General features: G+C 36.2%; 1 protein-coding gene across 1 annotated transcript; it reads right to left on the bottom strand.

Moving 5' to 3' along the window:
• Positions 1–1,548: 1,548 nt before the first annotated feature.
• On the bottom strand, positions 1,549–12,878 carry LOC134311891 (immunoglobulin superfamily member 3-like). Its single transcript, XM_062993539.1, has 4 exons — positions 12,859–12,878; positions 9,104–9,483; positions 8,639–9,016; positions 1,549–1,637 (listed from the first exon to the last, which is right to left on the bottom strand). Exons 1-4 carry the CDS (start codon positions 12,876–12,878, stop codon positions 1,549–1,551), a joined length of 867 nt encoding a protein of 288 aa, XP_062849609.1.
• Positions 12,879–26,962: the final 14,084 nt, after the last annotated feature.

Raw genomic sequence — 26,962 nt, forward strand, 5'->3', positions numbered from 1 at the left:
CAACAAATATGAAATGATATGCAAGTTGAATTATCCATACAAATTTCATGGTTTGAATGAACTGTTCCCATGTAGGATGAAGATCCAGGTATGCTGACCTACTCTACTATCAAATTTTACACACACAAAAAAAAAAAACGAGCAGTAAAACAAGAGGAGGATATTGTGTATGCAACAACAAGATAATATCAATGATTACATGGTATAACATATAAATGGTAAATCTCATTTTTGGGAATACATAACTGATATTACACCTACATGTTTATGATTGTATACTGTCTACTTTTTGGTGACTGTTAAAAGTGTATTTTTTAATAAATAAAAACATTACAATCACTTTTTTAGGGACAATGACATAAATAATGTTTTTATACAGACAGTTTGGAGATTTTGGACACTCCTTGTGTTTATTGAATTACAGACAAAACTTTTATAAGTAATAAAATTTTAATACCATTGTGTTAAGTATGTATATATATTTACATTCCCCATGTATAGAAAAGTTGAGACATTTTGAAAAACGCAATATAATGAAGAATTTGTAATGTCAATTTAATCTTTTTACTGATCAACTTCATTGTATTTTGTAAATATAAACATATTTGGAATTTGATGACTCCAGACTTGGGAAAGAGGCATGGTTAGCGCTGTGTTTCATCAACTTTCCTATTAAAAAAAAAAAAAAGAAAGTTTTTAATGCTTTGGAAATTTAGCACTTTAACTGTAGAGGAATTTTTGCCCATTCTTGTTTGATACAAGACTTACGCTGCTTAACAATTGATAGCAGATCTGCTATAGTACATATAGTACATATAGTACAGACACACCTCATTCTATTTAATGAGATGTTGATTAGGTGATCACCTGAACCAAATCCTATCCTAACAAGCAATAGTATAAAAACCACTGCTGCTGTCATCACTATTCTCTTGTTATAGAACAAAATGGATGGCAAAAGCAGTGCTAGTATTACCCAAAAATTAAGTGTAGTCAAAATACAACTACAGACCATTCCAAAAGAGTTGAAAAAAAGTTCTTAGAGAGGAAAAAAAGGGTTCAGTTCTAGCTTTACTGGCAGAAGGATACAGTGAGTGTCAGGTTGCTTCCATCCTGACAATTTCATTTTATAAGAACAAAGTCAAGCAGCAAATACATGGGACAACAAAGCTACAGACTGGCAAAGGGCGAAAACGACTCTCTACTGACCGTGATGACCGCCACCTCATTTAAATGTCACTTAACAACCATAAGATGACATCAAGTGACCTACAAAAAGAATGGCAAGCGGCAGCTGGGGTGAAATGCACAGCGAGGACAGTTCGAAACAGGCTTCTGGAGGCAGGGCTGAAGTCATGCAAAGCTAAAAAAAAGCCCTTCATCAATGAGAAGCAAAGAAGAGCCAGGCTGAAGTTTGCAAAAGATCATAAGGATTGGGGCATAAGGATCTGTCAAGGACTGGACTAAGATCATCTTCTCTAATAAGTGCAATTTTCAGATTTGTCCAATACCAGGTCGTGTAATGGTTAGACGGAGACCTGGAGAGGCCTACAAGCCAGAGTGTCTCGCACCCACTGTGAAATTTGGTGCAGGGTCGGTGATGATCTTGGGATGTTTCAGCAATGCAGGAATCTTATCTTTGTGAAGGACACATGAATCAAGCCACATACAAAACTATGCTGGAAGAAAACTTGCTTCCTTCTGCTCTGCCAATGTTCCTCAAATCTGATGATTGTTTTTTTCAGCAGGACAATGCTTCATGTCGCACAGCCAGGTCAATCAAGGTGTGGATGAGGGACCACCAGATCCAGACCCTATAATGGCCAGCCCAATCTCCAGACATGATCACATTTCAGAGGTTTTCAATGGGGTTCAAGAGTAAAATGGACGGTCACAAGCCATCAAACAAAGCAGAGCTGCTGGAATTTCTGCACCAGAAGTGGCGTTAAGTTACCCAACAGCAAAAATGTAAAAGACTGGTGGAAAGCATGCCAAGACGTGTAAAAGCTGTGATTAAAAATCAGGGTTATTCCACAAAATATTGATTTATGGACTCTTCCCAAGTTGAAATATTAGTACTGTGTTGTTTAAAAATGAATATGAGCTTGTTTTCTGTGCATTGTTTGTGGTCTGAAATTTCTGTAACTGTCTTGTTATTTTGACCATTAGTCATTTTCTATATAAAAAGATGCTCTAAAATACAATATTTTTATCTGGAATTTGGGAGAAATGTTTCCAGTAGTTTATAGAATAAAACAACACTGCTCATTTTGATCAAACACATACCCATAAATTGTAAAACTAGAGAAACTGATCATTTTGAAGCAGTCTCTCATTTTTTTCCAGAGCTGTATATACAGTGTATCACAAAAGTGAGTACACCCCTCACATTTCTGCAGATATTTAAGTATATCTTTTCATGGGACAACACTGACAAAATAACACTTTGACACAATGAAAAGTAGTCTGTGTGCAGCTTATATAACAGTGTAAATTTATTCTTCCCTCAAAATAACTCAATATACAGCCATTAATGTCTAAACCACCGGCAACAAAAGTGAGTACACCCCTTAGAGACTACACCCCTAAATGTCCAAATTGAGCACTGCTTTTCATTTTCCCTCCAAAATGTCATGCGACTTGTTAGTGTTACTAGGTCTCAGGTGTGCATATGGAGCAGGTGTGTTCAATTTAGTAGTACAGCTCTCACACTCTCTCATACTGGTCACTGAAAGTTCCAACATGGCACCTCATGGCAAAGAACTCTCTGAGGATCTTAAAAGACGAATTGCTGCGCTACATGAAGATGGCCAAGGCTACAAGAAGATTGCCAACAGCCTGAAACTGAGCTGCAGCACAGTGGCCAAGATCATCCAGCGTTTTAAAAGAGCAGGGTCCACTCAGAAGAGTTGGTCGTCCAAAGAAGCTGAGTGCACGTGCTCAGCGTCACATCCAACTGCTGTCTTTGAAAGATAGGCGCAGGAGTGCTGTCAGCATTGCTGCAGAGATTGAAAAGGTGGGGGGTCAGCCTGTCAGTGCTCAGACCATACGCCGCACACTACATCAAATTGGTCTGCATGGCTGTCACCCCAGAAGGAAGCCTCTTCTGAAGTCTCTAAACAAGAAAGCCCGCAAACAGTTTGCTGAAGACATGTCAACAAAGGACATGGATTACTGGAACCATGTCCTATGGTCTGATGAGACCAAGATTAATTTGTTTGGTTCAGATGGTCTTAAGCATGTGTGGCGGCAATCAGGTGAGGATTACAAAGATAAGTGTGTCATGCCTACAGTCAAGCATGGTGGTGGGAATGCCATGGTCTGGGGCTGCATAAGTGCAGCAGGTGTTGGGAGTTACATTTCATTGAGGGACACATGAACTCCAATGTGTACTGTGAAATACGGAAGCAGAGCATGATCCCCTCCCTCCGGAAACTGGGTCGCAGGGCAGTGTTCCAGCATAATAATGACCCCAAACACACCTCTAAGACGACCACTGCTTTATTGAAGAGGCTGAGGGTAAAGGTGATGGACTGGCCAAGCATGTCTCCAGACCTAAACCCAATAGAACATCTTTGGGGCATCCTCAAGCGGAAGGTGGAGGAGTGCAAAGTCTCGAATATCCGCCAGCTCCGTGATGTCATCATGGAGGAGTGGAAAAGCATTCCAGTGGCAACCTGTGAAGCTCTGGTAAACTCCATGCCCAGGAGAGTTAAGGCAGTTCTGGGAAATAATGGTGGCCACACAAAATATTGACACTTCAGGAACTTTCACTAAGGGGTGTACTCACTTTTGTTGCCGGTGGTTTAGACATTAATGGCTGTATATTGAGTTATTTTGAGGGAAGAATGAATTTACACTGTTATATAAGCTGCACACAGACTACTTTTCATTGTGTCAAAGTGTCATTTTGTCAGTGTTGTCCCATGAAAAGATATACTTAAATATCTGCAGAAATGTGAGGGGTGTACTCACTTTTGTGATACACTGTATGTAGTCCATCTGTTTCTCTACATACTTCTTAACCTTCTTTCACCCTGTTCTTCAATGGTCACTACAGACCACTACAAAGCAGGTACTATTTAGGTGGTGGATCATTCTCGGCACTGCAGTGACAATGACATATGGTGGTGGTGTGTTAGTGTGTGTTGTGCTGGTATGAGTGAATCAGACACAGCAGCGCTGCTGGAGTTTTTAAAAAACTGTGTCCACTTACTGTCCACTCTATTAGACACTCCTACCTAGTTGGTCCACCTTGTAGATGTAAAGTCAGAGACGATTGCTCATCTATTGCTGCTGTTTGAGTTGGTCATGTAAACCAATGCATTCTGTCCGCCTGTGGTGACCAGTGGGTGCAATTTTCCCAGAGGACAGCACTCCCTAGCCAAAACAGGTGGAGGGAAATGATAAATAATTATATGCAAAAATTATCTCAATTTGTGAGACAGAGAGAAATCGATTAATGTATGTTAAATGCTGGTTTACATGCTTTTGTGTAACTACTATTTTTGGGTGGTGGCACGGTGGCTCAGTGGGTAGCACTGTCACCTCACAGCAAGAAGGTTCTGGGTTCGATCCCCAGGTGTGGCGGTTCGGGTCCTTTCTGTGTGAAGTTTGCATGTTCTTCCCGTGTCTGTGTGGGTTTCCTGCGGGTGCTCTGATTTCCTCCCACAGTCCAAAGACATGCAAGTAAGATGAATTGGAGATACTAAATTGTCCAAGACTGTGTTTGATATAACCTTGTGAACTGATGAATCTTGTGTATTGCCGTTCCTGTCATTAATGTAAATGTTAAAATCCTAATAAACAAACAAAAACAAACCATTTTTGCCAGCGTCGTACCAACTTTTTTATGTCATCGGCAAAAAATGATTTAGGTTGAGTGCACAGCCACTGATGCACCGCTGCTTTTACATCATCACATGAAAATCTTCTTTCCCTTAAAGTTTCTGTGAGCGATCACTTACCCAGTGCAACAGTGCAATAAATGCTCAGATAAGATAAAACTCTAACATTGCACTAAATACGGCAGTGTCAGTCTGTTTACTATATTTTATATTCAGATAAGTGTGCAAATTTACACAGATGATATGCAAGGGATGAAGAGATGGGGTACTGGGGTTCTTTTTTGCACAGTAAAGTTTTAAGTGCCATTTGTGCATGTACCTCTGTATTGTAGTGCTTGACAAAGGTTTGCCAAAGTAATCCCTCACCCATGTGGTTATATCAGCTATTGTTGAGTGGCAGTTCTTGATGCAGTGCCGTCTGAGGGATGGAAGTTCACGGGCGTTCAGATTAACCTTCTCCCTTGGCCTTTACGCACTAAAATTCCTCCTGATTCCTTGAATGGTTTAATGATATTATGCACTGTAGAGGGAGAAATATGCAAATCCCTTCCAATCTTTTTTTAAACATTTCAATCATTTTCTTACACATTTGTTGACAAACTGGAGATCCTCTGATCATCTTTGCTCATCAAAGACTCAGCCTTTTTCTGGATGCTGCTTTTGTACCAAACCATGATTACAATCACATGCTGACATCACCCTTTTGGAATCACATCATAATTTTGTTTTTTCACCTCATTACTAGCCCTAAATTGCCCCGTCCCAACTTTTTTTGGAATGTGTTGCAGGCCTAAAATGCAGGAATGGAGGTATATTAATAAATTAAATGAAGTTGAGCAGATAAAACATGAAATATCTCAGGTTCATCCTGTCTGCAATCAAATAAAAGTCAAAGTAAAAGTAAGAAACTCTGTGTTTTTATTTTATTTGCATTTTCCATGTTGTCCCAACTTTTTCCGATTTAGGGTTGTACAATGCTCAAACACACATAAACAAAAAGTGACCATTCTGCCTAGTTTCAGTAAATATATCAATAAATGTAATATCATGATGAGCCTCTAACAGAGGTGTATATGACAGTTTGGTGTGAGTCTCTTTGTGTCTCTCGTCTCTTGGATTTCTTTGCAGGGAATTTAAGTGCAGCATAGCTCAGGTCCTCTCTCTCCACACTCTGAAAACAAAATGATTTTGCATTAAAACAAGCTTCTATTTTTGTTATTAAGTCAAAGTAATGAAATAGAATATTCTGAATGTTAGAAAAGCATGTGTTGTCATGTTACAAAGTCAACATATGAAATGCAAAGGTCAAAAGTTGTGTCAGGCACAAGATTTTTAATGTTTTCACAGCATACTTTGTGAATATGTATGCTGCCATTAAGGGGACGTCTTTTCCTGGGAAGGTCATAATTATTTCAGCAATGCCAGAAAATGCCAAAATTCTGACTTTGCCTTACACTGACTGAGACTTTCCAGTGTCCCCGATTTTGTTTTTATTTGTATTCTTGCATTGAGAAGTTGCCATGACTCATCATTGCTGATCCTTTGGTGGATCCTCCTTTTATATCCAATCATTCCCTCACCTGTTACCAATTCACCTGCTTATTGTGGAATCCTGTAAATTGAATATTCCATAAAATTGTTCACTCTTATTTTTCTTGATCCCACCTTTTTTTGAAGCATTTTGCAGTCATCATAATATAAAGTGTTTCTATTTATCAAATACAATAAAGCTGATTAGTAAAAACATGGGAAATGTTTTCTTTCTACTTTTGTCAATTAAATAAAGATTCAAGGGAATGAACAAATCACAGATTTTTTTTGTATCGCATTTTACAAAACTTGTTCGGAAATGGGGTTTGTATTTAGAACACAACAGCTCCCCTCTTTTCTGTGTGCAGTCAGACTTGACTTTTTAGTACAGTTTACACAGTATAAAAAGGGTTAATTTAGAAACTTTTGCAAGCCTAATTTAAGTCTTATTTAGCTATTAACAATCTAAATATGTGCTTTAGATATTGCCTTTTTGCATTCCACTCAATGCATATGTAGAATTAAGATCTGTACCGTATCAGCGCAGGAAGAAGATGCATGTGGTGCTTCAGGTTTAAATGAAGAAATAGTCACTGTTTTTTCTGTGATGAATGGTATATAACACAAACGCACATGTACACACACACACACACACACACACACAGGATTAAGCTATTTTAATTTAGTTCATGATACATCTTCAAAAAGACAGTATGCAGAATTTAGTTATTCATAGTTCACATACATATGAGATCACTTACAAATCACTATTTTTCCTTGCTTTTAGATATATTATGTTATGACACAAGATTGCTTGTAAATCTCTGACCAATTTCACTCAGGTAAATGCTGACATTTCAAAATGCATTCTAAATGTTTCAGTGTTTCAGTTTGTATATAATGTGCTAAAGTTTATATTTCCTTTAGGCAGAAAACAAGAGTACATTCATTTTAGACCAACTAAGTAGTATAAGTTTGTTATATAGGGTGTTATATTTTATTAGTGTGTTTTGTTTCATTAGTACAAGTAACAAAATTGTAGTTTATGTTAATATTAATTAATAGTAATAAATAATAAACGTTAAATGAATAAATCTTTCTTTCCAGATGATATACTGAAGATATTTTAATAACCTGAATGTTACTCTTTGCCTTTTCCTTAATTACCTTGCATTTTTTCTTTACTTTTGTCTTTTTATTATCTTTTAACTAAATACATTGCCGCAAGAAAGTATTTACACACTCCTGATTTTTTAATTACTCCTGCACATTTGTCATAGATAATTGTTTCATATCTGCAAACTTAATTAGCATTTAATTATTAATTTATTTATTTAAAAAAAGGTTATGATAGAAACACCAACTGGCCTCGTTTGAAAAAGTAAGTTGCCTTCAAACTAAAGTCATTGTTTTACCTTAAGCAGCAACAAGTGCTTAATAAATTCTTTGGTTGACTGGTGGTCAGTCTTTAATTTATCAATTTAATTTAGGCTGCACTGAAAGGCTTTTAAGTGTGAACTGCCCTTTAAAGGACTTGCTAAAGCATGCCAATAGGAATTTATGTCAGGACTTCAACTAGGCTACTTTATTTTAATTTAAGCTGTTTATAGAAATATATTTAAAATATAAAAAAGGTGGACTTGATACTGTGCTTAAAATTATGCACCTAATTTCAGATGACAGGACAGGTTAAATATTTGTAATTGACTTTTTATATATTTAACTTTCATTTCATTTTTATCAGCCGCTTTATCCTGGTCAGGGTCAGGGCAGGTTCACTTCCACTAAGAAAATTAGGCACAAGGCAGGAACACCCCAAACAGCCTGTCTATCTATCACAGGGCTTCGGCCACCACCCTCAGACATAGCCAATCATGTCTGTGTAGATGTTTAGCCGACATTTACAGTAAGACAGTAATTTTTTTTATCACAATATACATTGTTCCTGCCCATGTTGAAGCAGAGACACATTGATCTATCTTTTAGTATTTAGTAATATTGCAAATCAAAAAAGACAAACTTACCAGATGTGTTTATGTTCCTTTTCTTTGCCAATGCACACAATAGGACAGCAATGAGAACAAAACACATGGCATTTAATACTGCCAATCCAATGATGCTCCACTGCATTTTAGTATGGTTACTTTTTTTTCCTAAAATTCAAATTTAGCTTCTTTTTAACAATATGCATCAAGAACATTATGTGCATTTTATGCATCTGGTCGATACTGAAGCTAATGCCCATTCATGCTTTTGCTTACCTGTAAATTCAAGTGTACTGCCGTTACCAAACAGAATTTTTCCACAAGTAGCTACAGCACAGTAGTAAGTTCCAGCATCAGCGGTGCCGAGGTTCCTCTTGGGGAGACTGTAGATACAGCTCTGTGTAGAAGATCTAGCATTAGATCTGTTCTTACACTGATCACTGCTGTCTCCATCAGTGTAAATGATTCCTGGATGAGATTCTCCTGAACCCTGTCTGATCCAGAACACACTGTGTTGTCCTGCACAGCTCTCAGCAACTACTGTACACTGCAGAGTCACATTGTCTCCTGGATGAAGAAGCTCTTTCCATTTCAGATTGTTCTGTGTCTGGTCCTGAGATACAACTTCTTTAATGTAATGCTGATGCTTTAAATCTGGTCGAAGGAGTACAGATCAGATATTGTTAAAAAAACACATGTTAAAAACAGAATTACAAATATTACTATCAGACTTTGACTAACCTTCATAAGTGAGAAATACTCCATTTCCAAAAACAATGCCATCATAATCTCGATTAGCACAGTAATACATGCCAGTGTCATTTGACATTGTGTTGTAAATTGTTAAAGTAAATAGACCATTCTTTTCAGTTTTAAATCTTTTATCAATTTTAAAATGCCCATAAAATTCAGACTGAGAGCCAGCAAAATGATTAACAATGCAAGTTGGTCCTTCTCCAAGAGACTGTTTGAACCAGTAGAAGTGATTTCCAATAAATTCAGAAATGTTGCAAGATAAAGTAACTGTCTGACCTGGTACAAACGTCTGCAGCTTTTTAGATTGAATCACAGAGACACTAGTAACAAAACCTAAAAAAAAAAACAATGTATGTGAGAGTAATGTATTTTAAATACATTTCAGATTTATTTTAATTATCATTAAAATCACTTACCCGTTCCTAGAAAAAGAATGCATGTAAGAATTAGTTTAATCATGTCTCAAGATTCTTTTCTTATTATTATTACCACCTTATACTCTGCCTGTAGGAAAGGTAAGAGTGAAACTTCAGAGTTTGGAGTGTACTCTTAAGGGTGGCTTGTCGGCTGCACCTCATTGGCTGCTTTGATTTTAAACACAGGCTATGAGAGAGATGTCTTCTGTGATGTTTTGATGCTTCTTTTTAGCACAGTTATAGTTTTTATTGTGAGATAGTGGAAGATTGCAATGATTTAAACATGCATTTAATTTGTGTTTAGTGACAAACAGTACAAAAGCAATATAACTGATGTTTTACTTTCCGAAAAAAGTGAGAAAAATTTGTAAAATAATAAAATTTACACTAAAAATAAGAATCCATGATGTGTTAATTCTCTTGAACCTTTAATTAACTGATAAAATAATAATAATAATAAAAAAAATCCAATATAAACACATTTAGAATGGCTGCAACACACTTTTATCATCTTTCCTATTAATGAAACTTTTTAATGGTTTTAATGTTAAACATTATTTACCACTTTCATTTTTTTACATGTTGAGCATGCATGCACTACCATGTCAGCCACTGACCTGTTGGAGACAACTTGCGCCAAAATTTTTTTCCCTCAATGCAGGGCTGGCGCTAGGGTGGGGCTGGGGGGAGCATTGCCCCCCCCAGATTTTCTCAATGACCCCCCGACAAACCCCCCCCCCCAGTATTTTTAAGTATCTCTGAACCTGTACAATGTGTTTAATACACCGCTGTTTGAGTAGTGCAGTGGGCAGGTTCGAATCTGGCTTAGGGCGAAACTAAAGTAAAACATGCAGGGCCGGTGCTATGGGGGCACTGGGGTGAACATCACCCCCCATCTAATGCACATAATATGGGAAAATGATTGAGGGAATCAAGAGAAATCTCAGTCCATGTTGGACAAGGCTGGAATCCACTGCTGAAAGTCCTAAGACGACATCGCATGAGAAACTGTCATGCTACTGTAATGGACATAGTCACACAAGCTCTGAACTACTTCAGAAAACTGTTGTCACGTAACACTGTCCACTGCTCTGTTGGAGAAAAGATGTTAGGAATGAATGAATGAATTAAATAATTAATAGCTAATAATCAATTACGAGGCACCACCCACTGGCAATTTTGAGGAGAATGATCTGTTATGAAATTGGTTTTCCTAGTAAGTCACTTTCTGTTGGATTAAAGTTCATTAGGTTGATTATTTCTCTCACCCAGGGAATCAAACTCACAGCGCTAAATTCTCACTCAATCACACACTCACTTTCTTAACCTCTTATCCAATTAGGTCGCAGGAGGGTGCTGGAGCCTATCCCAGCAAGGCACACAGTAACACCCTTGACGGGGTGCCAGTCCATAATAGGGCAGACACACATATACACACCTATTCACCTATAGGGCAATAGAAAGGACCCGGACCGCCCCATCTGGGGATCGAACCCAGGACCTTCTTGCTGTGAGGTGACAGTGCTACCCACCAAGCCCATGCCACCCGTGCTAAATTCTGAATCGTTATAATGCTTATTGAACTCTAAAATATAACACATACAATAGCAATTGATAAGTAAATGGCATAACCAAGTGGTAATGATAAAAGTATAAATCTGTAGGTGAAACTATTACTGGGAAATAATCAGGGGCGAATCATTCCTTAGGCCAGTCAGGCGATGCACCACCAACAGGAAGATTTGTTTTGCCTCTGAATATCATAGTCCAATCATCATCAGGTTGTGTCCTGAGATTTCAGTCTGATTGCCCAAAAACTGCCCAGACTGCTCTCATAGACTCTCATGTTAGGGCTTTTTTCCCAACTGTAGTCACTGCAATGCAATCAAAGGTCTAGCACTTACATGCTTGCGTCATACTTAACCTGGTTCAGGGATAATAGGGGCAGCTAGCAAGCTGGTAAACATGACTACAAACTGGTAAACATGGCTATGTCAACTTCCATCCATCCATCCATCCATCCATCCATCCATCCAACCCACCCACCCACCCACTCATCCACCCATCAATAGTTGTAAATCTATTATTCTCTGCACATCAGCCCCAGAGCTGTGCAATCTCTTTAACTCTTCTAAATGATTTGCATTCTGCATCCGCTGTGGGTAGACCAAACTCTGGAGAAAAAAATTCCAAAACCATACTGCCTTTTTTTTTTTTATAACTCACTTAGAAAAGTGTGGTGTGCAGTGGATGTAGCCAACAGGAGATAAACTTTCCATAAAATCTAAAAATTGTTTTTACCCACCATGTAAGTGAACTACTTGTGGTCAATAGGTGATGCTAAAAGCTTTGTTTTGACAAAGACATTTAAGTTGACTCACAAACGATCGTCAAAAATGCTAACATAATAAAAGAACAAAATCTAAGTTCCAATATATAGATTAAACAGGTCTAATAAACAGAAATCGTTACACCAATGATTTAAGCATGCAGTACAAATGCTCTTTAGCCTTGTTTACATGATATTGTTATAACATAATTCTTAACACAATATTTTGAGTCAAAGAAAGTAAGTAAAATTGAAAGGATACATAAAAGATATAATTATATGGACAGTATGTATGAGGATATTATTCACAGACATTACAACAATTGTTGGAGTGTCTTTGGTAGAAGAAGTTTTGCAAAAGCCACAGTTAAGAAAAGCATTAGTGGGCGGCACAGTGGCTAAGTGGGTAGCACTGTCACCTCACAGAAAAAAGGTCCTGGGTTCGATCCCCAGGTGGGGCAGTCCAGGTCCTTTCTTTGTGGAGTTTGCATGTTCTCCCCGTGTCCATGTGGGTTTCCACATGGTGCTCGGTTTTCTCCCACAGTCCAAAGACATGCAAGTGAGGTGAATTGGAGATACAAAATTGTCCATGACTGTGTTCGATATAACCTTGTGAACTGATGAATCTTGTGTAACGAGTAACTACCGTTCCTGTCATAATTATAACCAAAGTGTAAAACATGACATTAAGAAATCAGACAACTACGACCACGGTCTGTTGAACAATCCGCAACCAAAGATGTTGTGCTGGAAAGTGCAGTGGATGGTGGTGCAGAAAGAATGGTCATTAGGCACGAGAGTGCCGGGCTACACAGCCAGCGAGAAACGACAGCAGGGCTGATCAGTGAGGGCAGACTGGACCCCTGCCATGAAGGCCCTCATCACCAAGTACACTGTAGGGTGACTAGGCTAGCAGAAGGGTCTGTGGTTGATCTGTAAAACTGACAATGAATGAATAAATGAACATAAATAATGTATTTCTTTTAATTGCAAACACAATGGAATAGTATCGCATCGTCTGGGTGTCTTTACAGACATCCTGAGCCAATTATGATTCAGTTTTATTTATTATTTATTTATTATGATGTTTTACACTTTAGTTATGACAGGACAGGTAGTTACACATGATTTATCAATTCAAGTTCAATGTCAAACACCATCACAGTCAATTTTGTATTTCCAATTCATCTAACTTACATGTCTTTGGACTGGTAGGAAAGCCACGCAGATATGTGTAGAACATGCAAACTCCAAACAGAAAGGACCCGGACCTTCTAGCTGTAAAACAACAGCGCTACTTACTGATCCATACATAAAAGGTGAAAAAAAAAAAATTCAAATGTCCTAACTAAACAACTCTAATAATCACTCTGGTTGTTCTTTAATATAAATTAATTTATTACCCATACACTATTCACTTCCCATTTAAAGTTAATATAGTACATTTGTGTAAATAGGCTGTTTGTAAAAACAAACAACAGAAAAGTCTATTTGCATGTCTACTACTCTAAAAGCCACGCCTCTTACAAATAAATAATGAAGCAGTTTGATTATGCTCTCATGCAGAAGACCTCCAACTACATCTCAGATATGATGCTCTATTTCTCACCCACACTTGTGCTCAATATATTATGTAAGTATATTTGTTTTGTTTCCACTATGATAAATTGGAACTAAAACAGCTATGTTAGTACATAACTATTTAAAAACATGTATAATAAACATTATGGTGCATTAATATTTAGAGCTGTAAATTGCACATTACATAAATTACACAAAATAGAGCATTACTAAAAAACATTAAATATTAGTAAAAAGCTAAATGCACATTTTTAATTTCTTCTACAACTAGTTTTTTGATGAATTTCAGGTTTAGGTTCTGCCCAGTGGACACAGAGCCACAAACTGACAGTCAGTGCTGGAGAAAGTGCAGTTTTTCACTGTTCAAACATCTCAAAAACAGACACAATTATTTCCTGGTTTAAACAACTTTACAACTCATCACCAGTTTGTATTGCAACAAGCCTTTATGCTTCTGGCCGAATTATTTATTTTAATACATTTCAGGAAAAATATTTTAATATCACCAGGAGTGAAACAACTTCTACTCTGAAAATTGTGAAAGTGGCTAAAACTGATGCTGCCCTTTATCATTGTGGAATTTTACATTGGAATCACATAATCTTTAACAATTCAACAAGGTTAGACGTTAAAGGTAACAATCTTTCATTTTTTTTTTTTTTTTACATACAGTAATTCCATTTACATATATATTTGTTAATAAAATTGATCATTTTTTAAATATAATTGATTTTATTGATCTGGCTTAAAGTAAAATACTGTATCAAGCACATATTTTTTTTATTCTGTACCTAAATAATGAACATGCTGCATGACATACAAAACAGTTCCCCCTCATTTTATGTAAAACATTCAGAAATTACTTTTTCATTCTTTTGCTGAAATGTTGGCGAATGTATTTCTGTATTGTAAGAGTTTCTGCTTCTTTTTCCATCGCAAGTATTGTATGTCTGTATTCACTGTAACAGCATTTCTGCTTTTAGTGTAGGAATTAAAGCAGTGAATGGACACGTGCAGGTTCAATTTGCATAAATTCACTAAAGCAAACTTCTTATAGGGACTTCTTCATGTTTGCAAAGTAACAATTTATTTTAATGCTTTTTAACATTTTAGTATGTTAATATTCAATGATGAGAGCCTTGATATTTTGCCTTAAAGGAAAAAACTCATCCATGAAAAACAGTGAACATGGAACACAACAAGAAACAAAAACAGGTACAAACTAAAGTTAAATGTTTATTGTTAACATGGAATTAACATCAGGGTTTTACATTTTATTCATAATCTAACTTTAAATAGATCATGAAAAAAATCTGACATCCCGAGACTGCGATGGTGGAATCTTTTTTATATTGACACTGGTTTTGGGTAGCATCCTGTCTATTATTGTCCTGATTTCAGTGATATTGTTCTCAATTACGCTGAAAAAAAAAGCACCCAGAAAAGAGGTAAACACAAAGCTCATGCATTGTACAATTTTACCAATAACAATTACAATAGTTGAAGCAATGCAACAGATTTGTTTTGCTGTTGTCTTACAGATGCTGATGCCCAAGCTAATCATCATCACGAAGAGGTAAAATTAATTATCATTTCAATATTATTAGCAACATTATTAAGTTTGTAAGTTTGTGTCCACAGTACTTTTCGAAATTTAAATTTGAGTTTTTGTGAGTTTACAATGAGCTTACGTTGGTATATATTTATAAAGAAATAAATCTTTTTATATCTATATCTCTGATACCAAATGAGAAGTATTATACAGAAGTGGACAGACTATATTGTATGCAGTTGCCATACAATTTACATCAACCCATCCTGCACACAACACCAATCATGTCCGAATGCAGATGTGGTAGTACCATTGTAAATCAACATGAATCAAGGAACATGACATGAAGTAGCGATTACAAAACATTAAAAGTAAAAAAAGCAGATAACATTTTTACCCTTTTTGGTAAAACAACTATATAATGTTAATAAAATGAGCTTGTACAGAGAGCGAACAAGCAAACACTTTGTCGCACAATTATGACCTTTAATTGGTGGAGTATTTGTCTTGCATCTAATCTTTGAAATCAATGTTTGGTTTCATTCAGAGAAATACATTTGATCTTTTAATAGAATAGATATTTGAATAGAATTTCTCTGAAGATAAAAGTGTAAATGTGAGGCACCACTATAGTAGTTAGTTACTAAGCTGTTAGAATAGTTATATATTTTTATATTACAGATATACTATGCATGTTGTAATATTAATTAACATTTCAGTATTTTAACTGACTGTTATAGGAGGACAATCCAGGGATGGTGAACTATTCTACAGTTACTTTCTTCAAAAGGAAGAACAAACAAGCAGAGAAAGAAGTGGTGTATGCAAGTGTAACATACGCTGCAGTAAAATAAACAATGATCACACTGTTTTGCATGAAATAAATTCAGAATGTCATGCATACTGTATATTAATCTAATATTTCAGTCATTTAACTGTTTATGTTATAATGTTGTGAAGGTTTATTTGAAATACACTATTTGGTATATAAAAGTATGTTGGCACTAATCCGAATTAATAGTTACTAACAGGTGAATAAAAGCAATAATACAAATGACAATACAATTTGTATCAACAGTTTCAGGGAAGGCCATTAATGTTACATTATGACTGTGTTACTGTGCACAAAGGTTCATAGAGAGATACAACCCCAAATGAGAGGGTTGATGCTGTATGGAAGGTGTTTATTTTCACTTTAATATCATTGCGACAGTATGAACCCCATATATTTTATATTTTGTCAGGTCAACTTTATATATCTATTCCCTTCTTTTCAGGCCTGCCACACAGTCCAAAAAATGTTGGGACAGACTTTGTAATGTTGCCGTTCATTCTCACAACACTTAAAAGATGTTTTGAGAATACTAAGTGATGAGATGTTTCAGGTGTTATTCTGTCCCATTTTTCTTACAAACATGTCTTAAGGTGTGCCACAGTGCAGGGTTGTTGTCACATTTTTCATTTTGAAAATTCTCTTCATATTATCAATTGGGGACAGGACAGGAATGCAGACAGGAATGCAGACAGGCCAGTACCCGTACCCTCTTTTTCTGCAGCCATGCATTTGTAATGTGTGCAGCATGTGGTTTTGCATTGTCTTAATGAAAAATGCATGGCCGTCCCTGAAAAAGATGTCTTCTTACAAGCAGCATATGCTGCTCTATAATGTTAATGTACTTTTCACCATTAATGCTGTCACAACACTGGAATGCTGATTCGTCTAACCACAATACATGAGTTAACTGTGTATTGATCCATCCCAGATGCCTTTGGGCCCAAAAAACCGCATCTGGACATGGATAACATAAGACACAGTAAAGTGTAACACAGGCACAGTAAAGTTTTAAGTGAAATTTGTGAATGTAATTGTAGTGCTTGTCAAAGGTTTGCCAAAATGATTCCTTGCAGATGTGGTTATATCAGTTATTGATGAAAGCCGATTCACAAATGTTTATTTAAGGCTTGCGCACTTGCCCTTTACACACTTTAATTCCTCCTGATTCCTTCTTTCTTTAACGAACATTGTTTTTAAACCTTTTTAATAATTTTAATAATTTTTAATAATTTGTTGACAAACTGGAGATCCTACGATCCTCTGATCATCCTTGCTCATCAAAGACTCAGCCTTTCATGGATGCTGCTTTTGTACAAAATCATGATTACCATCACCTTTTACATCACCTGTTTGAAATCTGTTTTTACCCCTTTACTAGTTCTAAATTCCACCCATGGCAAACTTTTGTGGAATCTTTTTTTTATCTATTTTATTTAGCCTACCTGTATGTGAACTTGTACTATGTGTTTGAAAGCTGTTTAAACACTGTAATATCCTAATACCATCCTTGTGAACACAATTAATTTTATTTTAATCTGTGTTGTGCAAACCTTTTTTTACTGTGTTGTATTGTCAGATCACATGCATCTATCCACCTTTTATTTTTTCATTACAATTATGGTAAAAAATCTTACAATAAATACATGTGTTATTTTACAACACTGCAAAAGCTACCCATCCGACTCACATTTAAAAAAGACATCCCATTTGATGGGCACATGCTATTTTAAAGCTTTGCTAGTTTCATACTCCATTTCACCAACAGCCAGTGGAGAAGATCTTAGTAGGTAGCAATAAATCAACCAAGAAAGTTTTGCTTGTCACTTTGTAACATGGAAGCAGCCATCCAAGAGTCACTTCACATTTAGATTCATGTCCTAGCAGCTGGGGACACAGTGACATAGCCATCAATTGACAATCACCTGTGTCTTGTATCTTGTTCCATGGTGCCTTGTAATAAAAGAAAATAAAGAAAATATTTCCAATATGAACGCATTTAGAATGGCCGCAACGCACTCCAAAAAAGTTTTGACAGGTGTGTTTTTCTATTAATCCTATTAATTCATATTAATGAGACTTTTCAATGTTTTAAGGGTAAGTGTTTTTATTTTTTTCATGTTGAGCATATAATAATGCATAGAATATCATGTCAGCCACTGACCTGTTTGGGCCCCATTACTGAAAAAGTTGGGATGTTTTGTAAAATGCAGTAAAGAATCTGTGATGTGTTAATTCTCTTGAACCCTTATTTAACTAACAAAGGTAGTAACAAAGTTTTCACTGACCAAAAAGGATCCACTAAATGCTCAGTCGGTACAAGAAATTATGGGTTGTGGCTCACCAACTTGTGCCAAACTTTACAATATAATTGTCAATCAGTTCAAAAATGAAAATGTTTAATGCATGCTTCTCAGTCCATGTTGGGCTGAAATCCACTGCTGAAAGTCCTCAGATGGGATTGCATGAGAAACGTGAGAAAAAATCAATTACAGGGCACCACTGGCAATTTTAAGGGGAATTACCAGGAAAACCAATTTCATAACAGATCAGTCACTTTCTGTTGGAGTAAAGTTAGTTAGGTCGATTATTTCTCTCACCCAGGATATCAAACTCACAGCACTAAATTCTGAATCCTTACAATGTTTATTGAACTCTATCTATCTATCTATCCTATCTATCTATCTATCTATCTATCTATCTATCTATCTATCTATCTATCTATCTATCTATCTATCTATCTATCTATCTATCTATCTATCTATCTATCTATCTATCTATCTATCTGCCTGCCTGCCTGCCTGCCTGCCTGCCTGCCTGCCTGCCTGCCTGCCTGCCGCCTGCCTGCCTGCCTGCCTGCCTGCCTGCCTGCCTGCCTGCCTGCCTGTCTGTCTGTCTGTCTATCTATCTACCTACAGTGGTGCTCAAAAAAATAGCAGTCCAACACCATTAACCTGATAAATCACTGTTTTTAGTAGAAGTGATATTTCTACATAGCAAAAAATTTACTTGAAAGTGTAGTAGAGTAATGACAACAAAACAAACCCAACAATTAGGACATGCATGCTGCTCATTCTGAATAATTAAAGCATTGATTGAAAGGGGCTTGTTCAAAATAATAGCAGTGAGGAGTTCAGTTGGTGAAGTCATTCATTCTGCAGAAGAATGGGTGTCAATTTTGGTCCTTATTTAAGGTAGGAGGGGGGCAAATGTTGCACAGGTTGGTCATAGCATATTTCCTTTTGAAATACTGGGTAGAATGGGTTGTTCCAGACATTGTTCTGATGAACAGCGTACTTTGATTAAAAAGTTGATTGTAGAGGGAAAAACATACAGAGAAGTGCAGCAAATTATAGGCTGCTTAGCTAAAATGATCTCAAATGCCTTGAAGTGACATCCAAAACCTGAAAGATGCAGAAGGAAGCGTGGAACTACTGTTCAATAGGATCGAAGAATAGCCAAAATGGCAAAGGTTCAGCCAATGATCACCTCCAGAAAGATCAAGGAACATCTAAAGTTACCAGTGAGTACAGAAGATGATTAAGTGAAGCCAATTTACCAGCAAGAACTCCTTGCAAAGTCCTGTTGTTAAGAAACAGACATGTCCTGAATGGGTTCAAATTTCCCAATGAACACATTGACTGGTCCAAAGAGAAATGGCTCAACATTTTGTGGACTGGTGAAAGCAAACTTGTTCCTTTTGGGTCTAGTGGTCGTAGACAGTATGTCAGACAACCCCTGAGCACTGAATTAAAGCCAGAGTGCACTGTGAAGACAGTAAAGCATGGTGGTACAAAATAATGATATGGGGATGTTTTTCATACCATGGTGTTACACCTATTTATCACATACGAGGGATCATGGATCAGTTTAAATATATCAGAATACTTGAGGAGATCATGTTGCCCTATGTTGAAGAAGAAATGTGCTTAAAATGGGTGTTTCAACATAACAATGACCCAAAACATCTTGGTTACAGACCAACATGATTGAGGTAATAGAGTGGCCAGCCCAATCCCCTGACCTCAATCCCAGAGAGAACTTGAAATGCGTTCTTTTGAGGCAAAACCCAAAAATGCAGAAGAACTGTGGAATGTAGTCTAATCATCCTGGACTGGAATACCTGTTTAGAGGTGCCAGAAGTTGGTCGACTCCATGCAACACAGATCTCGGAAACAATTGTTATGCCACTAAATATTAGTTCAGTAATTTAAACTAAAGTGAAACCTCAAACATTTTTTTTCAGTTTATAGAAAGTTTTTTTGAGTTTTTAAAGAAAAATGCTGGCACTGCTATTTTTTTGAACAGCCTAATATTCATTTTTCTTAACTTTCTGTAAAGGATTAACACAAACTGGCTAAATTTTCTTAATGTTTTGATTTAGAATTGAAAGTGTAGTATTTTCAGTGCATTTGCATTTATGGAAATAAAAGTTATTATAATGATTTTGTGCTTTATTCACTTTTTTTAAATCACTGCTATTTTTTTGAACACCACTGTATCTGTCTGTCTGTCTGTCTGTCTGTCTGTCTGTCTATCTATCTATCTATCTATCTATCTATCTATCTATCTATCTATCTATCTATCTATCTATCTATCTATCTATCTATCTATCTACCCTAACTAGCTAATTAATTTGCACAATGCAGATTGAAGATTGTCTAGTTAGCTAGCTGTTAATCTACCCATTGAACAGGTCACAAATCAAGAATCCTTCACTTTGTGATCCCAAATCTGGTCACCAGGTCAGTCCAGATTTGGGATCACAAAGTGAAGGATTCTTGATTTACATGCCCAAGGGAGGAAGTAGATTGGATGTCTATTCTTCTGGTACCAGTCAAATAAAAAGCTGTGCGTCAATTCAATGCAGAAACATCTCAAAGTTCTCTGAGTTCTTATCAGATGGACCACAAGATGCTGTGGTCAGATGAGACCTTGTTTTAGCGTGTTGTCAGATAAAAAAAAAAAACACGTCAAGTTTGCCATGCCAAAAGCCACAGTTTAGAAGTGCATTAGTGCCCACGCAATGAGTGACTTGCATGTTTCTGGTCTTTTTCTGGGAAATCTATTATTTCAGCCACACAATGCCAGGCCTCATTCTGCATGCGCAGAAAAGTGGGGTCTTATAGACACAGAGAACATGTGCTTGACTGGCCTGCCTGCAGTCCAGATCTGTCTCCTACTTAAAATGATTGGTGCAGCATAAAGAAAGAATGGTCATTAGGCACAAGAGTGTCAGGCCACATGGCCAGCAGGAAACGACAGCAGGGCTGATCAATGAGGGCAGACTGGACCCCTGCCATAAAGACCCTTTTCACCCATACACTGTAGGGTGACTAGGCTGGCAGAAGGGTCTGTGGTTGATCTGTGTGGTCTAGAACAGACAGCTAAAGGTCTTGGTGAAGACAAGCCTGAAAGAATCACTGGTTGGTGGCTCGAGATGCCATGAAATTATGTTACTCTTAATTAAATTATGTTACACTCTGTCCGGGGGCGGCGTGGCACTACGAGATTACTATTATGAACCGGTGGCACACGAGACCGGCGGAGGATGCAGCAGGCATCCGTTATTGAGCCGTGGTCCACTAAGGGGAGGGGCACTTGGCGAAAGCCGTGCTTGGAATCCGTGATCGAGCCGTGTCTTATCCAGGGGAGGGGGGCGTGGCGGAAGCAGCGCTCGGCACACGTGACCGAGTGCTGTTCCACCAAGTGGAGGGGGGCGTGGTTTGAGGGGGGGCGCAAGTCGTGCTCGGCACACAAAGGGGGGCGCATGCCTAAGAATGTTGAAAACCCCTGGTTTGGAGAGTTGGTTGGTCAAAAAATCTATCTGAGCTTAGAACACCAAACTGTAGTATTTGTAATCTAATAATTAAAAAATAGCTGCCACGCTAGTGTTTTAATTATAGTCTACATAGTTATAATAGTTACTTTTAGTTTTGATTGAAACAACCTAGTGTATTAATGACTTGTGATGGAAAAAGAAGCAGATTGCATTGTGTGGTTTTGAGGCAGCATAGCCTGGTTGGTCATGTGGGTACAAACAGTCACAACCTGACGTTCAAGGACTCATGTAAAGAAACGGAAGGAACTGTCATTTAAGTTTTCAGCCCTGCTAGTCCGTCCAACTTCAACAAGCATCAGATATTTAAATCTGATCATGATCCTGCTTAATGCTACTTGGTTTTAGAACCAAATATTTCCATGACCACCTGCTTTATCCTTGGTTCCAGTTACTCTTTGTTTTAGAGGAGTTAAAGGTATTGTTATGAGTTAAAGATACATTATGTCTTCTGTTTGGGTCTTCAGGCTTTTTATTGGCTCATTTACTATTCCACTACCTGTATCCATCCATCTTGTTGCTGGCTATTCTCTTCTAAGCATAACTGTCTTTTCCAAAGTAGCGGTTCATCATCTAATGTGTCAAAAAGAGCTTCAGTTTCATGAAATGGGCTTTATTTAAGAGGTTAGGTTTGACTTGGTATGGGATCGACTTTTTTCTGGCAATCTGTCCAGGGTGTTTTCTGCCTTTTGCCCCGTAAATCTGACTCACCGTGACCCTAAATGGGATAAAGCCGTGGTAAAACAGACAATAAATTAATAAATGGACATAAATTATGTATTTCTTTTAATTGCAAACACACAATGGAATGGTGCTGAATTGTCTGGATGTCCTTACAGACAGCCTTAAATTGCATGTTTTTTTTCTGCATCTTGAGCCAATTATGATTCAGATTTATTTATTATTCATTTATTATGATTTTTTTATCATGTTTTACACTTTGGTTACATTCATGATAGGACAGGTAGTTACACATGATTTATCAGTTTAAGTTTAATTTCAAACACCATCACAGTCAATTTTGTGTCTCCAATTCACTGTGCTAATCCATTGTGCCACCCTTATGATTCAAATAACTTCATACATAAGCCAGTTAGCATTGTGGAAAAGAATTAAAACAGTCAAACTTACAAGTCTACTGAAGTCTAGCTGCAGGCTTACATAAAAGATAAAAACAATGCAAATCTGGTTGTTCTTTAATATAAATGAATGTACATTATTCACTTCCCATTTAAAGTTAATATAGTACATTTGTGTAAATAGGCTGTTTGTAAAAACAAACAACAAAAAAGTCTGTTTGCATGTCTACTACTCTAAAAGCCACGCCTCTTACAAATGAATAATGAAGCAGTTTGATTATGCTCTCATGCAGAAGACTTCCAACTACATCTCAGATATGATGCTCTATTTCTCACCCACACTTGTGCTCAGTATATTATGTAAGTATATTTGTTTTGTTTCCACTGTGATGAATTAGAACTGAAACAGCTATGTTAGTTACATAACTATATATTCATAACTATTTAGAAACATGTATAATAAATATTATGGTGCATTAATATTTAGAGCTGTAAATTACACATTGGAGTATACTATACAACAAAAATAGAGCTTTACTAATAAACAATAAATATTAGTAAAAAGCTAAATGCACCTACCACTTGTTTTTTAATGAATTTCAGGTTTAGGTTCTGCCCAGTGGACACAGAGCCACGAACTGACAGTCAGTGCTGGAGAAAGTGCAGTTTTTCACTGTTCAAATATCTCGAAACAAGAAAGCATTATTTCCTGGTTTAAACAACTTCACAACTCATCACCAGTTTGTATTGCAACAAGCCTTTATGCTTCTGGCCAAATTATTTATTTTAATACATTTCAAGAAAAAGATTTTAATATCACCAGGAGTGAAACAACTTCAACCCTGAAAATTGTGAAAGTGGCTAAAACTGATGCCGCCCTTTATTATTGTGGAATTTTACATTGGAATCTTATAATCTTTAACAATGCAACAAGATTAGACGTTAAAGGTAACAGTGTTTAATTATTTACATTTTTTACATACAGTAATTCTATTTACATATATATTTGTTAATAAAATTGATCATTTTTTGAATATAATAGATTGTTATTGATCTGTCTTAAGGTAAAATGCTTTAAAAGTATTGAGGACGTGTTTTTTTTATTCTGTGCCTGAATGATGTTTCCTCTCATTTTATGTAAAACATTCAGAAATTTATTTTTCATTGTTTTGCTGAAATGTTGGCAAATGTATTTCTGTTTTGTAAGAGTTTCTGGTTCCTTTTCCATCACAAGTATTGTATCTCTGTATTCACTGTAAGAGCATTTCTGCTTTTAGTGTAGAACATAGTGCAGTGAATGGACACATGTGCATGTTCAATTTGCATAAATTCACTAATGCAAATTTCTTATATGGACTTCTTCATGTTTGCAAAGTAACAATTTATTTTAATGCTTCTTAATATTTTAGTATGTTAATATTCAATGATGAGAGCCTTGATATTTTAACTTTAAGGAAAAAACTCATCCATGAAAATTACGGAACATGGAACACAACAAGAAACAAAAAGAGGTACAAATTATATTTATATGTTTATTGTTAACATGGAATTAACATCAGGGTTTAACATTTTATTTATAATCTAACTTTGAATAGATGATGAAGAAAATCTGACACCCCGAGACTGCGATGGTGGAATCTTTTTTATATTGACACTGGTTTTGGGTGGCATCCTGTCTATTATTGTCCTGATTTCAGTGCTATTGTTCTCAATTACGCTGAAACAAAAAAGCACCCAGAAAAGAGGTAAACACAAAGCTCATGGATTTTACAATTTTACCAATAACAATTACAATAGTTGGAGCAATGCAACAGATTTGTTTTACTGTTGTCTTACAGATGGTGATGCCCAAGCTAATGTTCAACATGAAGAGGTAAATTTAATTATAATTTAAATATTATTAGCAACATTATTAAGTTTGTAAGTTTGTGTCCACAGTACTTTTCAAAATTTAAATTTGAGTTTTTGTGAGCTTACATTGAGCTTACGTTGGTATATATTTATAAAGAAATAAATCTTTTTATATCTATATCTCTGATACCAAATGAGGAGTATTGTACAGAAGTTGACAGTCTATATTGTATGTAGTTGCCATACAATTTAAATCAACCCATCCTGCACACAACACCAATGATGTCTGTATGCAGATGTGGTAGTACCATTGTGACTCAACATGAATCAAAGAACATGACATGAAGTAGTGATTATAAAACATTAAAAGTAAAAAAAAAAAGCAGATCAAATATAACATTTTTACCCTTTTTGGTAAAACACCTATATAATGTTAATAAAATATAATAATAAAAAAAAAACTTTTAATAGAATATATATTTTAATAGAATTTCTCTGAAGATAAAAGTGTAAATGTGAAGCACCACTATAGTAATTAGTTACTAAGCCGTTAGATTAGTTAAAAATTTTATATTACGGATATAATATGCATGTTGTAATTTTAATTAACATTTCAGTATTTTACCTGACTGTCATAGGAGGACAATCCAGGGATGGTGAACTATTCTACAGTTACTTTCTTCAAAAGGTAGAACAAACAAGCAGAGAAAGAAGTGAAGTATGCAAGTGTAACATACGCTGCAATAAAATAAACACTGATTTCCATGTTTTCCATGTAATAAATTCAGAAATGTCGTGCATACTGTATATTAATCTAATATTTAAGTCATTTAACTGTTCATGTTATAATGTTGTGAAAGTTTATTTGAAATACACTATTTTGTATATAAAAGTATGTTGGCACTAATCCGAATTAATAGTTACTAACAGGTGAATAAAAGTAATTATATAAAAGACAATACAATTTGTGTCAACAGTTTCAGGGAAGGCCATTAATGTTACATTATGACTGTGTTACTGTGCACAAAGGTTCATAGAGAGATACAACCCCCAAATGAGAAAAGGTTGATACTGTATGGAAGGTGTTTATTTTGACTTATAAAACGGATAGTTCCAGTCCTAAAATCTGATTGGCTGAGCCGCATTCGAAGCCGTTGTAAAATCCCCAATAAACGCACACCTATGACCACCTCACATCATTCCATATTAATATGCCACTGAAAAGAAAAAGTGAATGTTATGTTCGCCCTCATGTTGCCTGGCAATACTGTTAACGAACTACCTGGGGTTGCGGAAGAATGCTTTTTGTATGTGTTTTTGTAAATAAAAACATTTATAAATTGAACATTGTTGTATTTTATTATATTTTATGTTGACCACCGTTTTATAAAAGCAATAAGCCACTCGAGACCGTGCGTTACTGCTATGTTTTATCACGGGGAAGGATGTTTTAGAAAACAAGCATTTTTACAAGCAGCATATGCTGCTCTATAATGTTAATGTACTTTTCACCATTTATGCTGTCACAACACTGGAATGCTGATTCGTCTGACCACAATACATGATTCAACTGTGTACTGGTCCATCCCAGATGCCTTTGGGCCCAGAGAACTCAGTGCCGCATCTGGACATGGATAACATAAGACACAGCAAAGTCTAACACAATCACAGTAAAGTTTTAAGTGGAATTTGTGAATGTAATTGTAGTGCTTGTCAAAGGTTTGCCAAAATGATTCCTTGCAGATTTGGTTATATCAGTTATTGATGAATGGTGATTCTTGATGAAGTGCAAGAGGGTATAGATATCACAAATGTTTAGTTAAGGCGTGCGCACTTGCTCTTTACACACTTTAATTCCTCCCGATTCCTTCTTTCTTTGAGGTACATTGTTTTTAAACCTTTTTAATAATTTTCTCACACATTTGTTGGCAATATGGAGATCCTCTGATCATATTTGCTCATCAAAAACCTAGTCTTTCATGGAAGCTGCTTCTGTACAAAATCCTGATTACAATAATCTGTTTACATTACCTGTTTGAAATCACATCATAATAAAGTTCTTTTTACCCCTTTACTAGCCCTAAATTCCACCTATGACAACTTCTGTGGAATCTTTTTTTATCTATTTTATTTAGCCTTTAAAAAAGCTGCTTAAACACTGTAATTTACCTTTGGTGATTAATAAAGTGTTATCAGCTTTTTTAAATCTTATTTTTAGAGATCCAACTTTTACCTTAATACCATCCGTGTGAACACGATTTATTTTATTTTAACTTGTTTTGTGCAAACTTTTTTTACTGTGTTGTATGTCAAATCACATGCATCTATCCACCTTTTATTTTTTCATTATTATTATGGTAAAATA

Source organism: Trichomycterus rosablanca, chromosome 4 (assembly GCF_030014385.1).
Source record: "Trichomycterus rosablanca isolate fTriRos1 chromosome 4, fTriRos1.hap1, whole genome shotgun sequence".
In the NCBI taxonomy this organism is placed as follows: Eukaryota; Metazoa; Chordata; class Actinopteri; order Siluriformes; family Trichomycteridae; genus Trichomycterus; species Trichomycterus rosablanca.